General features: G+C 39.2%; 1 protein-coding gene across 1 annotated transcript; it reads left to right on the forward strand.

Annotated features, from left to right (window-relative positions):
- Positions 1-484: 484 nt before the first annotated feature.
- Positions 485-16,484, forward strand: LAMA4 (laminin subunit alpha 4; the record flags this gene model as incomplete). Its single annotated transcript, XM_018560269.1, has 7 exons — positions 485-674; positions 1,842-1,997; positions 6,678-6,837; positions 8,503-8,633; positions 10,500-10,593; positions 15,930-16,049; positions 16,173-16,484. Coding segments are annotated over 7 exons (997 nt in total), but the record flags the coding sequence as incomplete, so codon positions are not given.
- Positions 16,485-17,400: the final 916 nt, after the last annotated feature.

A 17,400-nucleotide genomic window follows, 5' to 3' on the forward strand; every position in this document is an offset into this window, starting at 1 on the left:
ATCGCTTGACTGTAAAGCTCCCGGCCAGCCGTGTAATTACAACGGCCGGCCCGGGAAGCTGCTCGTCAGGCTCCACTGTCTGCTCGTCACGGACGAGCAGACGAGTGGATTTTCGAGCCCTGTATATATATATATAAATATATATGCACAGTATATATGCACACGAGTTATATAAAAATTGCACATACTTTGTTGTCATTTCCAGGTTACTTTATTCGCCTCCTTCTCTGAATTCCTGAACCATGTTTTGGAAACCAAGGCCACTAGATATTTTTGTCTAGAAGTAAATAAATGATGGAACATGAATCCAGTGAGTGCTACAGTGATATGAATTCCTAAAACATAGCTAATTAGTAAAATAAGCCATTGTCTTGGTAGCTGCTTCCTCCTGTATTTGAACTAGGAACAAAAATGACTGATGCCAATATTATGTTTATAGAACCAGACATAAAAATAGTAACATAACCCTTTTTATGTTGGGCAGGTCTGAATTGTCTTTCCGCTTGAGAACGCAATCATCCCATGGAATGATCTTTTATGTATCAGACGAGGAAGAAGATAACTTTGTAACTCTTTTCCTTTCTGATGGACGTCTACATTTAATGTTCAATGTTGGACCTGACAAACTGACAATTAAAAGCCAGGAAAAGTATAATGATGGAGTGTGGCACACTGTAAGTAGCCATTAAGCATTCGGTACATCAGGCGAAAAAAAGCAACATCTGATTAGTTGGGCAACACCTCCACCCTTCTTTGTAGAATTTTTATAAATAAGTCTCATTGCTATGTTAAGATGACACTAGATGGGATTTCTAAGTATCTCTAATCTGTTTTTACCTTCTTAACTGGTAAAGGGAAATAGACCCCTTAGGGCTTGTTCACACCAAGCGCGTTCCAGGAGCAGAGCAGATCTGTTACAGACTGGATCAAAACTGCGTCCAATGTATTCCAATGGTATTTTGGGCTCTAGTTCACACCGCAGCATTCAGTTCCAGAGCATGTAAAAAAATTGCAGCAAGCCCTATTTTACCTGCCCTGGAATGCTCTGAAACGCATGCAAATGCATCAAAACCGCATGCAAACGCCCTGGAAAGCACTGAAACCCCATTTTAAACTTTAAAAAAACAAAAAAATATATTATTTTTTTTAACCAAAAACGACCCTGGAAGCATCAAAAACGCGGCAAAAAACGCAGAATAACACACTGCACTGTGTGTGCAGAATCTCATGCAGATATGGTCTGCATTTGGTGTTAACAAGGCCTTAACAATTACTGTACCTAGCAGGAGAATTTAGTAACATTCTCCAGTACCCAATCACAGACTAGTTGTGCAGGTCCAGCTGAAGAGATACTTTACTGCACATGAACAACAGTTTAGCAGATGCTTCAGCTAGTAAACCATCCAAACGGTCATGCTTTACAAAAGAGGTTGAAATTAGCCAGGTAAGCATGCAGAAAGTGCTAAGAGCTTTATCTGCAAGTAAACAAATTAATATGTCATATTTTCTATTTAACTAAATGAAAATAAACTTTTTTTTTTTTATTCCTGAACATAATACAGAAAGAAAAATTATATACAAAACAATATACATTTCCTTTAACTTCCAGGACAAGATGTTTAAATGTCATGACGTTTAAGTGTTGCAGGCATTTATACACAGCATTTTCTTTTTATGTTAGAAATTCAAAGTATAAACATGATTTATCACTGAATGTATAAAAAAAAAGTCTTAGTTATTTCATACAGCAAAGTTATATAATATACAGTATTTGTAAAATTAGCCTACTCTTCCTTCTTTGTTTAATCATTTATGTTAACTTGTCTATTTTTTGTGCTTAGGTAATATGTGTCCGTGACATGAACAAAGGTAAAATGATTATTGATGGATTACGGGCCTATGAAGACAGTCTTCCTACCACTGACAGGGTATGGAGAGTGGAGGCACCACTTTATTTAGGAGGTGTAGCTCCAGAGAGAGCTATGAAGAATGTAGAGGTAATGACCCTCTTGGGAAAAAATGGAGGGATAAATGGTTAAAAATTCACATGATGTAGTAGTTCTAATTTATTTGTGTATATCTATAAACTAGAAGTAGATAGTTACCACACAGTAAGGATGAATAGGCCAAACTACATAATAAAGATACATGGGAGAATTGTGCATGCCCTTCTAGACTCTGGGAGCCTGGTTATCCTGGTCCATACTTGGCTCATTGACCCTGAACAGCACCAGGTTGGAGTAGTTTGTCCATAATGTCTGTAGGAAGTACCCCACAGTGTTAGTAACCTTTAAAACCAGCCTAGGAACTGTTTGCCATTAAGTGGCTGTGTCTTACCTTTGCACAATGTAATCCTGGGGAGAGATTTGTAATGTTTTGGTGCTGTGAGGAGGAAAAGGTCCCTGAACCTGACAATACCATAGGGTCCATGGAGTGGACACCTGGTCCATAACTGTGATGATAGTGCTGCAGGGGTGATCACTGACCAAATTGTAGCTCTTCCCCTGCCAGAGAAACCCCCAAGGTGCTCAATATGCCAGAGCTAGATGGACAACTTTGGAACCACCTAATTACATGACCCTACTCTTGCAAAAGCATGGGTTAATATGTGAGTATGAACAATAAGAACCCAGTGCTAGAGTTAAGAATGTGTTTACAAAATGTGATTGCAGTCCAAAATGAATTGTTGTACCAGATTGATAACATTTGTGGAACAACTTTTGGTGCGTGGGCCTTATAGGATGCAGTTGGATTTGGCCCATGCACATCTGCTGGGGGCATATAAAAACCAAAGAACTAATTTTCCAACACTCCAAAAAATGCAGACATGAATGACTATTGTTAGTCTCTTCCTAAGTGTCAAATGTCAGCCCATATGCCCTGCTGGTTCCATTGCCTTTGATTGGGGTTCCTTTTGAGCGAATCACAATGGACCTGATAGTGACAGTGGTTAGGTCTGTTAGAGGCCATCAGTATTTTCTGGTGGCTATGTACTAAGCTCACTGGTATCCAGAAACTGTTCTTTTAAGGAACACTTCCTCCAAATTCATCACCAGAGAGTTGTCCACATGCTTATCTGCACAGGGATAACAAAGGAAGTCCTGATGGATCAACAGACTCCAAACTGTTGAACATTAAGAAGTTTCATACTTCCGACTACCACACTCAAACAGATGGGTTTCTTAGAAAAGTTTAATAAAACCCTAAAGTTTTCTAAAGAAAGTAATGGATACAAATGGGAGAGGTTATGATTGCCTATTGCCATATATGTTGTTTGCAATTAGATAAGTCCCACAGTCTTACACAGGGTTTTTTCCACTTTAACTGTTGTATGAGACTCACCCCTAAGGGTTGCTAAATATTGCAAAGTAAACTTGGGAGAACAAGACTACTCCCTACAAGACTGTGGTAGTGCATATCTCATCTGTGCAAGAGGGAACTGTTTTGGTTATGCCTCTGGTCTGGAAACACCTGAAGCAGGCTCACAAATCCAAGGGTCAAGTATACAATAGGTGAGCAAAGGTTCAAACTATGCACCTGGGATCATTCTAGTTCCCATGGTGAAAAGTAAGTTCCCGACTAAATGGCAGGGACCCTATGAGATATCTGAACAAGTTACCAGGCTGCACAGATATAATTAAACATGACATTATCAGGGACCACAAGGTTCAAATTGGGCTTAAAGTGACATTAAACCCTCAGATTTTTTAACATAAAACAATACTGTAATGTGTGAAGTGTAGTCACAGCGCTAAAGGTTTTTTGATAAATGTAAAAAAATATTTTATAAATATATATGAAACAACCTGAATTGACAACCCTGTGAATAAGTCTTCAAAGAGACCTACCACTGTGGGTGTGAAGTACCAGAAAACAGGTGTCCATTAAAGACTAGAAAAATGTGAAAAAATGCTAATGTGCAAACATTCGAAATAAAAACTGGATTCCCCACTAAAATAGGTGAATAAATATTGTAACAGAATATCACAATGTAAAAACCGTAAAATCTAGTATATAAAGGGTGAACTAGAAAAATATTATTACATCCCATACAATAAATTCATAAAAATGTGAAAAAGTGCAAAATAGCAGTGAGAACAGTGAAGCATATGCACCAGTCAAGCATGTAATACAAATGAAACAATGAAAACCATAAGTCTTTCCAAAAAGTTCAATCCGTGATGTGAATTTAAAAAAATGCACCCAAAAAAATGTATATATATATGTATATATATATGAGCAAAAATTATATATATCAAAAGTTATATATAAATATAAAAGAAAAATAAAGATTATAAAATATAAATGAAAGATAGATTATTCTGGTGAAAGTTCCACAACTCTTCTTCACCCGATCTGGAGCCCCCCAAGCGATGGTTACTCACCAGATGGTGTATGGACAGCAAACCCCTCTCAATAGCTGTAATTCCGGTCCTTCAGCTCACCGATACGTGCAGGGTTCCCCGGCACTATAGCGGATACCCCCAGGTATCCTTACCCGTCGCGGCGCAGTGAGCCCGGTTAGATCCCGACTCCTTTCCCTCGCCAGTTGTAGATGGTATATGGACAGCAAGCTCCTTTCAATGCCCGTCGCGTTGCAGCGAATCCAGTCAAATACCGGCTCCCTCCGCTCACCAGTTGCCGTTGTAATAATCGGCACACATTCAGCGAGCAGTACGATGAGCACAGCCGGCCATGCAGACAGAGGAGGAGGAAGAAGCCATCGCTTGGGGGGCTCCAGATCGGGTGAAGAAGAGTTGTGGAACTTTCACCAGAATAATCTATCTTTCATTTATATTTTATAATCTTTATTTTTCTATTATATTTATATAACTAGATTTTACGGTTTTTACATTGTGATATTCTGTTACAATATTTATTCACCTATTTTAGTGGGGAATCCAGTTTTTATTTTGAATGTTTGTACATTAGCATTTTTTCACATTTTTCTAGTCTTTAATGGACACCTGTTTTCTGGTACTTCACACCCACAGTGGTAGGTCTCTTTGAAGACTTATTCACAGGGTTGTCAATTCAGGTTGTTTCATATATATTTATAAAATATTTTTTTACATTTATCAAAAAACCTTTAGCGCTGTGACTACACTTCATACTTTCACATTCAACACCTCTCATAGCAGCTTTAGGACCACCATTTGAATATTTTAGTTCATTTTCCAAGAGCGCAGATTTTTGTTGTAATTAATACTGTAATGTGTGCCTTACTGTAATCCATGGTAGTTTCCCTTCTCTTTGCTGCTCTTCCTTTTAAATCCGTAGCTCTTCTCATGCTCTGCAGAACTTCTGTTTTGCAGCAGACTGCCTTGTCTCTGGAACAGCTACATGGTGTCTGTGTATAGGTTTGTAACCTGAGCCAGCACTACAGGAAGAGGCCCTGAGCTGCAAAGGGAAGTTCTCCTCAAGCATGAGAAGACATGAGGATTTAAAAGGAAGAGCAGAAAAGAGGAGGGGAAACAACTATGGATTACAGTAAGGCACACATTACAGTATTGGTTTATGTTAAAAAATCTGAGGGTTTAATGTCACTTTAAGCCCTATTGTATTCCAGAGTCCCACAGAGAGGTGGTGTACAAGGAGGGTAAAATGTAACATTGAGTAATTGGGCTCCTGATGCAGAAAAAGCCTTTCAGAGTCTGGGACAGGCTCTATGTTAGGAGCCAGTGCAAGTAGCACCAGAATTTCAGAAAACGTTCTTGGTCCAAACTGATCCTTACAGTGTAGCTCTTTGAGCTGTTTTGACTCAGTTAGTGATTAAACAGCATCTGATGGTGTATTTGAGTTGAAAGCTGATGTCAGCTGAAAGGAACTATAGCACTGTAGAGAGAGTGACCCCCTAAAAATCAGTGAGCACTGGAGGCTTTGTGATACTATGTCCTACGACGTTGCCTTAGACTAACACCAGACCATGCACCTGTACAATGGATGGCCCAGGCCAAAGAAGGAAACCCAAGAGTTACCTGCTGGTTTCTGGCTTTCCAAGATTTATCTTTCAAGGTTGAGCATCAGGCGGGTTCTTGTCAAAAAAATAAAGTTGCCCTCTCTAGAGCTCACTGTTTGGTAGCTGATGTTTGAACCACAGGTTCAAAGAGAGGAGTATGTAAAAAAAATAGCCCCTTTGGGTCCAGGACAACATCATAGATGAGGTTTACCTGCCTCCTGGACTGTGGCATTTTGTGAGATATCCTGGTGTATCGGTATACTGGGGTCAAGCAGTAGCCACTCCTCTTCCTCCACCTGCAGTAACTTCCAACATTTTTTATCTGAGATGAGTTGTAGTGTGCTAGAGAGAAAAACTGCATGCAGGCTGTGCTGGAACAGCATGCAGGTCTAAGCGGGCCAAATTAATCTTTTTAAACTAGACATGAGAATTGTTTCTGTTGTGCACTGAACTGTGCTGACATAGACCCCTGCATGGGAAACTCTTTAGCTTTTGTGTTTGATACAACATTAATAAATGGTAAACATGGGCAGGAACTCCTTAAAAGCACTTTAGGGTCTGGCCTCTCTCCTTGCAAGTTTGGAGATGACCCTTTACAGTATGCACACTATTTATTTCAGATCAGATTTCCTTTGAAGTTATCAAGGCATTTTGCTAAAATAGGATCTATTTCATCAATATAACTTGAAGTAATGTTGCATATTTATTTGTCTCATAGATCAGCTCAGTCTACAGCTTTCATGGCTGCCTTGGAGACCTTAAGCTCAATGGACGCTCTGTAACTTCTCCATCTCAAACATTCAGTGTGACACCTTGTTTTGAAGGCCCCACAGAATCCGGAACCTATATTTCATCAGAAGGAGGTTATGTGATTCTAGGTAATGACCTAGTGAATGAAAACTTTGTGCACACCAGCATTGCCCTGTCATGGCTGTCTGCTTAAATGTATTTCTTTGATATAGATATGTGGGTCAATACAGCTTGGCAATTATGTGATTCTTCCAGAGTCAGTGGAGCTTGAAGACTTGTATAGACTTCAGAAAAGGATAGATTTCCGTATACAGATGCCCTTCTAACATGAAGAACATGAAAAACAACTAAGATAGCAGTTTTCTTGTATATGTATTGTATGTTCACATCTGATACGGTTATTTTAGAAAAATACAGCACATGCTTGAGTAACATTGTTACATTGGAGAGCAAGCATTCACAACAAACCAATCTCTGTGACTGTCACTATGGTGACTGTCAAGTGAAAAGCAAGACATGAATACATGGGAAAAGCCTGCCTTTCAGAAATGGGGCAACACTTTTCATAGAATTAGTATTCATTAGTATTATAATTTCTACTGTTATATAATGTATATTATATAAACTGTAATAATAATATGCTAAAATATTCAGCACTTTTAACCCTTTCGTGACCAGATGCCCAGGCTAAATTTAACAGCATTGGCATCCGTTTACCTTGACAATAAATCTATGACTAATCTGCCCACCAAATAAGGATATACAAGGCTTATTTGGTACTCTGTTTTAATAAAAACGATGCTCCAATTTTTATTATAGGCTGACCAATGTACAAAAAATTTAAACATGCTGGTGAATAAAACCAGTGCAGTTAGCCAAAATCGATATATGCAAAGGTTTTTCTCATTAAAGCAAACTTGAGATCCTGCACCCTTTTCAGCATCATACAAGTAATTGCTTGTATGTAAAAGCAGGGTGCCAGCTAAAAAGAACAATACCAAGATCACAACTGCAGGACTGTAACAACTAACAAGTAACAACTTAAGGACTGCAACATTTATATTCATATTGCAGCCCTGAAGTTGTTAAACAACGTTTATTCATATATATTCTATGTTAAAATGTAGAGTGAGGAAGGTGTGTCAGACCTCAGGAGAAAGATCACTCCTTCCCCACAGTAGCAGTGGTCTTTTAAAAGAAAGCAAATTGTAAGACATTCAAATTGAAGGTTTAATTGAACTTTAAAGTGGCAATAAACTCAGGAGTTAAATCATAAAAATATATTCAAGAACCTTAACGATTAACAAGAATGTGTCTTATTTGTGTATCACTCAGCTGTGATCCTCAAATCATCTCTGAATTTGTGCTGACACTGTCCTTTCTTCTGGAGGGTGGCTACTTTTGTTCCCCATGGTCCCTGTGTGTTGTAAAGTAGCCACCGCTGCAAACTCACTCCTGTGATGGACTACAGTCTCAATACAAATTAGTACACTAAACATGAGATTATAGTCCATCGCAGGAGGGAGCATGGGAGATAAAAGTAGCCAACCTTTAGAAGGAAGTACAGTGTCAGCATGAATTCAGCTTCACAAATAAACTATATTTTTTGTTTATAGTTGATGTACTTGAATGTATTTTTAAGGTTTAACTCCTGAGTTTAATGTCACTTTATGGAAGCATTTGGAAGGTGATTAGTCGCCATTAGTGTGCTATGGAATACATTTCATACATGAGGCCAGGGTGAATTATGACATTAACCTGCAATTTTTACAACAATATTTTTCATGTTTTAGCGGAATCCTTCAACTCTGGAATAAAATTTGAATTAGTCATTGAAGTACGCCCCAGGAGTAACTCTGGAATTTTGCTTCATGTTCAGAATGTGAATGGTGAATACTTAAATATGCACATGAAGGAAGGACAGGTAAACAAAAGATTTTGGATTGTGTTGTAACCCACTCATATTCACCTTTACTGATGTCGCCGAGGATTATATTAGTTGAAAAATTAGCCTTTTTTCAAATAATTATTTTCTGCACAGTTCTTTTCCAATAGGCTCATTTACCAAATATGTATCTAAGGGCCTTTGAGGATACAAATGTAGGAGCTTCCACTGCTGACTTCTTTTAAAGGTACAGGCACCAGGGCTGTCATCCTGATCCTGACTTTAGTACCTGTGAGTTATTGACACAGAACAAGAATGCAGGCCAGAAGTTCAGGCTGTTCATACTTCACTGGATGTGTGCTTCTGGGTCAGAATCTGATTTGCCAATGAAACCAGGAATTGGAAAACAGTCGCAAAGCCTACTTCTTTAAAAACAAGTCAGCAGTGGAAGCCAGGAATTGGAAGACAGTCACACAGCCTACTTCTTTAAAAACAAGTCAGCAGTGGGAGCTGCTGTGTTTATTTGAATACGGATTGTCTTCAAAGTTGAACTCTGGTTAGATATAAATGATAAAACAATGCAACTCTGCATTCGTGAATACATCAATATGTGTATTGTTTTAAATACAAGCTGTATAGGTAACTAAATATGACTTGTTATCTGCCTATAGGGGGGTGAAGGGAGATGAGGCACAATCAGTTGTGCTGCAGTGCTCATATACTAACAAGAAGCATGCTGATAGGAGGAGAAAACATGATGAAGAGATGAGATCTTCACTCTGCTGCTTCTCCTTTTACTGTCCAGTCAGAGGCTGGGGGAGGGGCACGGCCTGTAAATGTTACTTAAAGAGTAATTCCACTTTCCCAGGCAAATTTGGGAAGATGTAATTAACCCCACCAATCTGCCCCCCTTTCCCCACCACTGCTCTTACCTGTCAGCGATCGCTCCTTCCCCTCCACCGCTGCTGGTGGCGACTCAATGAGTGCTCGTCATTAGCAAGCAAGTTTTGAAATACAAATCGCAGGGCTGCAATCCCATGTATGGAGTTATTACACCATCAGTGCTAGAGAAGAAGGAGCTATCCTTGACAGGTAAGAGCAGCGGGGGGGGTGGCAGATTGCTGGAGGTAATTTCATTTTCCCAAATTCAGCTGGGAAAGTTAGAAATTACTGCAGCAGGGATAACGCAGGCATTGTGCCCTGCAAGAGTTGTGTTGCAGAGCTATGTAAAACGCAACTGGATTGACAGAAAGATAAATCCTTTGACATCTCAATATACAAACCTTTGCTGACAATCTAACATATATGTCCTTCACTATTTATCCAGATTTGCTGCTACTCCACTGTTTGCTGACATCCAGTGCTGCAAGTCTCCCTCTCCTGGCCACTTCCATTTCCCAGTCTGAAGATGGCCCCATAATAGGTCTATGGGGCTGTAATGTGCAGGTGGGGCCAGCAGAGGGAGCATTGTTGCACATGATGTAAACAATAGTGTACCCTTTTCCCGTAAGATCTCGGTAAGTACAGACCTGAGGAGGGGGAAGGAGGGATTGTTTACATCAGGGGACGGAGGGGGTAAAAAGAATAAGCACACTTTGCTTTAAACTGTACTTGCCATTTAAAACAAGTTTTCTGGAATCCCATTGCATCCTACAGTTGTGTTAATATAAATGCTCTCTAGGGCCCAGGTGTCTTTACTTTGCAAGCAGGAATAGCTATAGATCACCAGTCATACCATCAATAATTTCAGCCAAATTCCCTTATCCCCTCCATTTATAGATTATTTTCTACATTTTATTGAAAAATACACTGTGTATGTGCCTAGACCTGTAGCTTATACAAATTATTTATTTAAAACTCAATGTGATTTTTTTCTTCACAAATATGTTCTTACTTGCAATACAGGTTTTTGTGAAAGTAAAATTTGGCAATAAAGAATTTTCAACAAATGTCATTCCAAAACAAATCCTCTGTGACGGCCAGTGGCATCGAATTGCAGGTTTGTATTAGATACAATGATAAGACTTCTGCTACAGTTATACGGCATAGTCATTTATCTATTGCTTTATGTTATCTTATTTAAAAAAAAAATATTTTCCTGCTCGAATAAATTTACACTATACACTTGCACTTGAAATTTTTTACTGAGCCCTTTAGTTTACAGCTTTTCTTGTACAGGATGTAAAGGTAGGAGTGTTTTAGAGTGTAACTGTGGGCCAAGCTGCACACCTGATGTCTCAAGGTCCCTATAAATATTGTTGGAGGCTAATTTTGTCTCTTCTATAAATGAAGTGCTACAGTGGAAGTACAATATTTTGATTTAGGATTTCAAAATATACAGCAACTAATAATGCATTCTAATATGTTCCAATAAAATAAGCATACAGCCTTATATTTGCATAAGGAACCATTTTTTAAAAGGTTTATCCAGTCACCACCGGCAATGAAATAGCTAAAAGATATGCTCTTTATTTACTACAAATATGCTAAAGACATATAAAAGACATTACATGTTAAACATTCAAGAGAGTAGGGATCCACTGACCACTTTCTCTTTTCCCACACCGGCTTGCTTTTGCTGCTGGATGATCCGCTACGGACTACAATGCCTTTGATATTGGCTGTACATCCTGTCCTGCTAAGTATCATTGCATTTGCCATCACTACTTTGAAGTGGATGGATGGTGATTTGTTATTTATATGACTTTGCTATTGATTACCTCTTAAAGAGCAACTGTTTTATTTGATGCAGGCTACTAATTTGGTCAATATATGGCCATTACTCCATGTGGGACATTTTATACTCAATCATATTTATGACAATCGTGACATAAGGTGTTATACAATCCATTGACAATACTTACCACCACACCTTTTGCTTTACACATTTCATACCCAAATGTCACCTAGTTTTGTACCATCGGTCACAATCTTATTTGGAACATTTGATGCATAATCAGCCTGTGGCAAGTGTTATATTAAAAGCACCATTTCTGCCCCGTATACAGTACTAATTTTCAATACTGGATAAACATTGCTATATGCAAGTTGCATTTGTGGATTTAAATATATACCTGGATAGTGAATCATCAACCACTATATTATTTTTGTTAGACTTTCCTACACGGCGACTTAATGAGAGGACATCGCCATCTTTATTATATAGATGTGACTTAATAGGCGAGGATATATTCTTATATGAGACTGCTTAATTTTCATGGTAAAACGTGTTATGTTGCGCTCGGTCTGTGCACAAACCAATATCCTAATATACGAAAGTGAGCAACGTCTATGTGTTCCTATAACATTGCCATATCTGAAATTATAAAAAATATTATAGTGAAGGCTCTTATATAGTGATCTATATGACCTGTGTACGTGTCAAATCCTGTGTATCGATTCCCATGTGACTTGGAATCCCCTTACTTGATTAAATTATATTAGCATCAGTGTTGTTGGCTGATCTATTTCATGTATTTGTCTATTTACATAGCAAACTTGTGGTTCCAAACATGTAAATCCAGTGACAATGCAACTTAGGGGTCTATTCACAAAGCTCCCGAAGGATCTGGCCGTAGCTACAATAGTAACACTGTTGCATATCTAGCATATGATTCCAACCATATAAATCGGTGTAGATATAACTTAGTATCCTACATTGACATAGTGCAAAAACATTGTTGTTTCAATCTTTAACCAGTGATCGTCTGTGAGCTGGACAATTAATTAACAGAAAAAGAAAACAGAAAAAAGGAGGAAAAAAGGGACGGGAATAGATTGACTTCCCTTTGTTCAGAGGCACCATTTATAAAGAAAGTTCTATTCGATCTTGTCCTTATAGTCCACCAACTGTTTCTCAAGCTATCTCCTCTGTTGTTCTAATCAGTCGCCTCCTCAATCTTATGCGGATAGGCAGACTGACCGCAGCTTTCTCCTTCCCCTCCAATCAGTTCCCTTCAACCCTTATTCGTGGTGGTATTCCCCCACAATGTCTCAAGAGAACGGGATATAGGGAAGAGGAAACACAAAAAAAGCCTAAGTGCAATAATAAGCAATTAAACGAAGAGAGTCATCTGTTGTGAGAGACCAAGGCAAGCCGTTCCTTAATTTTCATGTCATTGGAGTCAATTCCAAATAACCTTGGCTGAGGGAATATTCCAGGCAGTGTGTTCATTATTGGAGATATATTTAGCTGTTCCTTGAGTTATTCATCATTCATTATTTATATATTTAAAGAACCAAAATCAGACGTATTCACATGTGTGGGATGTGATCATGTGGAGTCTATAGGTTTTGCTAAAGAAACGGATTGTTACATATATAATTGACTTATAGATTGAGAGAAATGAGATTAGAGAAAAACAACAATTTCTTTCTGATTTAAATTTATTTTAAATACAAGCTTAGTAAATTATCTCTCCAGTCCCAATACAATTGCAGGTTTATCACAGCAAAGCTTGACAAGTCGTGTAGCGGGATAAGCCGTGGACTTTGTTTCTATTGTTGAATATATTACAAAACAAGTGATTATTATATACAATTTTTCTGAGAATAGTTCTGTGGTATGTTACAGTATATATTTGCTTACAGGTACAATGATTGGTATGTATTGTCTTTTATACGTCTTTAAGCATATTTGTAGAAAATAAACAGTATATATTTTCGCTATTTCATTGTCGGTGGTAACTGGATAAACCTTTAGAAATTGTTCCACATGCAAGATTATACATGAAGGTACTGGTTTCCATCCAGAATAATACATGACTCCTTTTTTGGATATAATATTCCTCAGGAGTTATTTATATTTTCATTCAAATCTAATATTTGCAACTGAGTGTTATCTTTTTGGATAAGATTCAACTGCTGCTTCTAGATTCAGCTTCTGCTTCTATGATCTAGGAACACCAGCCAAATCGTCATTGTCACCGCAGCTCCTAGTCCCATGCCACCATTACATTTCTGGCAAGACAAAGAGCTGCAGTGTGATTTGTTGGCTGAGAAATCACAGTGCATGCTCCTACTCTCTTGGAGCCTAAGGTTGCCCACAGACTTCTGAGGGGGCAATCATGCATGCACATTCCTATTGCCATGAGGCACCAGCAGGAGATAAACACTGGCATATTCTGCCAATGCTATTAGGGAGAATAGCTGTCGAGACAAAATGGTAAATGCACTGTGGGTCCAAATACAGAATGGCAAATCAGGAATGTGCTAAAGGAAGAGTTAGGGTATATATGTACAAGAACTCTCTTGTAGCCCAAGTAACATAGACGTTGCAGTCTGTATCACAGATAGTATTATACCTGACTGAGATGAATCAATTAAAGTTTCTGACAGAAAGATAGAGAGCCCCTGGATTTCTCAGAGTGTTGTAGACACCCTTTAGAATTGTGTCGTCACCTTGCATGACAAATCCTGGGGCTTGTGACAAATTCATGTTCCTGTGAGAAACAGGCACACTCATTTATAATATGGAGGCATGGATGGGTGGGGGGCATTGAGGCCACCTAGTACATGTTCAACCCACAGGCTGCACATTGTCATTGGTGACATAACGCTGTCTGTTGCATAAAACCCTTGGTTGCTATGACACTGTCATATACACAGCACCATTGGTTGTTATCATTGTTGTGGTGCTGTGTAGCTGAGAGCATCCTAGTAACCTAAGACATTTTGCAGCTGACAGTGTCATAGCAGCCAACGGCATCATAGCAACCAATGGCGCTGTGGGCTGATAGCATCCTTGCAACCAATGAGACTGTGCCAGCTGCATCCTAGCAACTACTGATGCTGTGGTCCAACAGTACCCTAGCAACCAATGACACTGTGGATTGGCAGTGTCCTAGCAACCAATTACACTTTGCACCAACTTCATCCTAGCAACCAGTGACAGAGGGCAGCATGGCCCTGCCTACTCCGAAATTACATCTTAATAACTTCTAGATTTTTGTACTCAAGAATGTCAGTATTTGTTAATGAATTTGTTGCAGCCATAGCAACTATTACATACGTGTAGCAGAATTTAGTAGATTTGTCATGTCAGCATTTACTATGTAACTTTCACAAATCTTTTAGAATTTGGTGCAAGAGTTCTAGATGCAGCCATAATGCCAGAATCATGCCACAAGCCTTTACTGAATCACCCCCAGTCTGTCCTACCCTATAGCAGGGGTAGCCCAATTTCGCCTCTCCAGCTGTGGTGAAAACTACAAATTCCACCTTGCTTCTGTAAGTCATGCCTGTGGCTGTCAGAGACTTGCAATGCCTAATGGAATTTGTTTCACCACAGCTGGAGGGCCGAAGTTTTCTACCTCTCCCTTAAAGCAACCCCTTGTAGTGTAGGAAAATTAGAGGAACAATGTGGTTACAGTGGGGCAATACAAACTGCCTGTATTCCAGAATCCTGCTGCACTCCTTACCAAGTATGCCTGTCAGCGTGGGTGCTCGAAGTGACCGCGGATGGCAAGTTACAAAATACAAATTGCCTGAGACAATTATTGTTTTAAGTTCTTTGATACAGTTAACAATGTCTACAATGTCATACAGTCCATATGCTTACTATCCTTACCATAAAAGTGTTCAAATAAGGAAAGACTGATTGATAAATCTTATTGAATTACTAATTTTTCTTTATATGGATATTTTTTAAATAAATGTAAGCATATAAAGTGACAAGTCCTAATAGATGAGTGACAACTATAACTGTAACACATAATATCCAGGGCTGTCTTTACCACAGGGCAAAAGGGGCAACTGGCCTGGGCCCCATAATTTACAGATGCCCACAGCAGCCATACCTTTCATCCGAGCGACAAACAGAACAAACAAAGTGGCACTACCGATGGGGAGACTGGCTAGTAGCGGTTTCCAGCCTGTCAGTTCAGAGGCTGGAAACCAGCCTCAACCTGCAGTGATTACCTCCCTTGATGTCTGTCACATAGATCCAGCAGGCACAGAGGAGAATGAGGTGGAGGGCACAAAAGTATTATTCTATTATCAAGTAGTACAGAACAAATGTACCAGTACGTGATTATATTAGTAAAATCGGTATTGCATTTACATTGCATGTCCCAAAACATTTGTTGCATGGTTCACTGCATTTTCAACATATGCATTCTACAAAAAATATAGACATCGTCCATTGCGCATACAGGGGTCTGGTTAGGGAAGTGGGGAGGAGGTGATGGAAGCGGGAGGGTTGTGGGGGCCCATCGGCAAAATCTTGCCCAGGGCCCAATTAATATTAAAGATGGTCCTGATAATATCTGACAATATAGCAGAATCATAGCAGCAACAACAACGTGTACTTACAACATTTCCTGTTTATTATTGCAGTTATAAGAGATGGCAATGTGCTGCAGCTGGACGTGGACTCTGAGATCAACCATGTCGTGGGTCCCCTGAACAAAAAGCTAGTTAACCTTAAAGAGCCTGTGTTTGTTGGAGGAGTTCCAGGTAAGAATGGCCACAGCACAACATCCCGTGCACAAGTTCCTCTTGTTTGCTTGGTTTTCATTCTAAATATATTGGTGATTATTAACATTTTTTGTCTTTTATGCTTTTTTCCCTCCCTTTTAGATTCCTTGCTTGCGCCAAGTCTGACAACAAGAAACTCATTCACGGGCTGCATCCGCAACTTTGTGATAGACAAGCAGCCAGTGAGTTTTAGCAAAGCCTCCCTAGTCAGCGGAGCAGTTAGTGTAAACACCTGCCCTTCATCCTAACGGTGGCAATGTACATTTAACTTTGTAATAAATACATGTTCTAATAAAGATTGTCCCTTTTAATATACAAAATAATATGTTACGGTGAAACGGTATGAGAAGATGTAACACACTGCTCAGCTATATAATCCTCCTTTGAGGACAAATAATCAACTGCATTATAACACACTCACCAAATTCATTTCTTGGTGATGTTGGCTTTGCTTTGCACATATGAAACATTTTAATATATACATAATGAAGGTCTTGTCTACTTTAAACATATATGCCTTATTTTAGAACTAAATCATTAAAATAGACTAACTACTACAGTAAAGACACCTTTGTGACTTTGTGAGTGCGATCTCACATTCTACAAAGTCGTATAGAAGTGACATTTCAGGACCGATCAGCTGTTCCAGGGCAGATCGGTTCTCCTGCACATGCAATCTGCGATGCCGATCTATCCTGGAACAGCTGAGAAAACATTGGAATTCTTCACCTTTTGCCGGTCACATATTCCACCGCAGAAAAAGTGGGCATGATTAGGTTACAATGTGTGACCACGTCATCGGTCATGAATTCTAACAGTCACAAAGTTTGATATAACACCCTGACGAATGATTTGGAATGACTGGTTGAATGAAATTCTAATAGTGTATGGCCGGCTTTAAGCAGGTCTGACCTACTCTAATCTGACTGATTTTCATCCAGACCATAAAGCTGTACATACATGGATCACATTTCAGCCATTTCCTGCTGAATTGGGCAAAATGTGGACGACTCTGCCAGCATCACCTGGCTCGACAAATTAAATTCTTTTTAATTCGTCTTTTGTCAAAGGAGCCAGGTGAAAAAATAGTTGGCCTGAAAGAAACTGCAGCCAATCAGATGTTGTTATTGTTCTGTAATTCTGACAACCACGGGCTGTCAGGGCAGGGGATATGTTCAGCATGGATGGAGGAATTGAGTGTTTTTTCTCGTTCAGCCCCTGCGAAGAATGGCCAGCTGTAAAAGGCAACCTGGCTATATATACTGAGTGGCCAGTATATTATGACCACCTGACGTTTGTAGGCAAATTGGCTATAATTAGCTATAATTTT

Source organism: Nanorana parkeri, unplaced genomic scaffold (genome assembly GCF_000935625.1).
Source record: "Nanorana parkeri isolate BGI_ZX_2015 unplaced genomic scaffold, ASM93562v1 scaffold445, whole genome shotgun sequence".
In the NCBI taxonomy this organism is placed as follows: Eukaryota; Metazoa; Chordata; class Amphibia; order Anura; family Dicroglossidae; genus Nanorana; species Nanorana parkeri.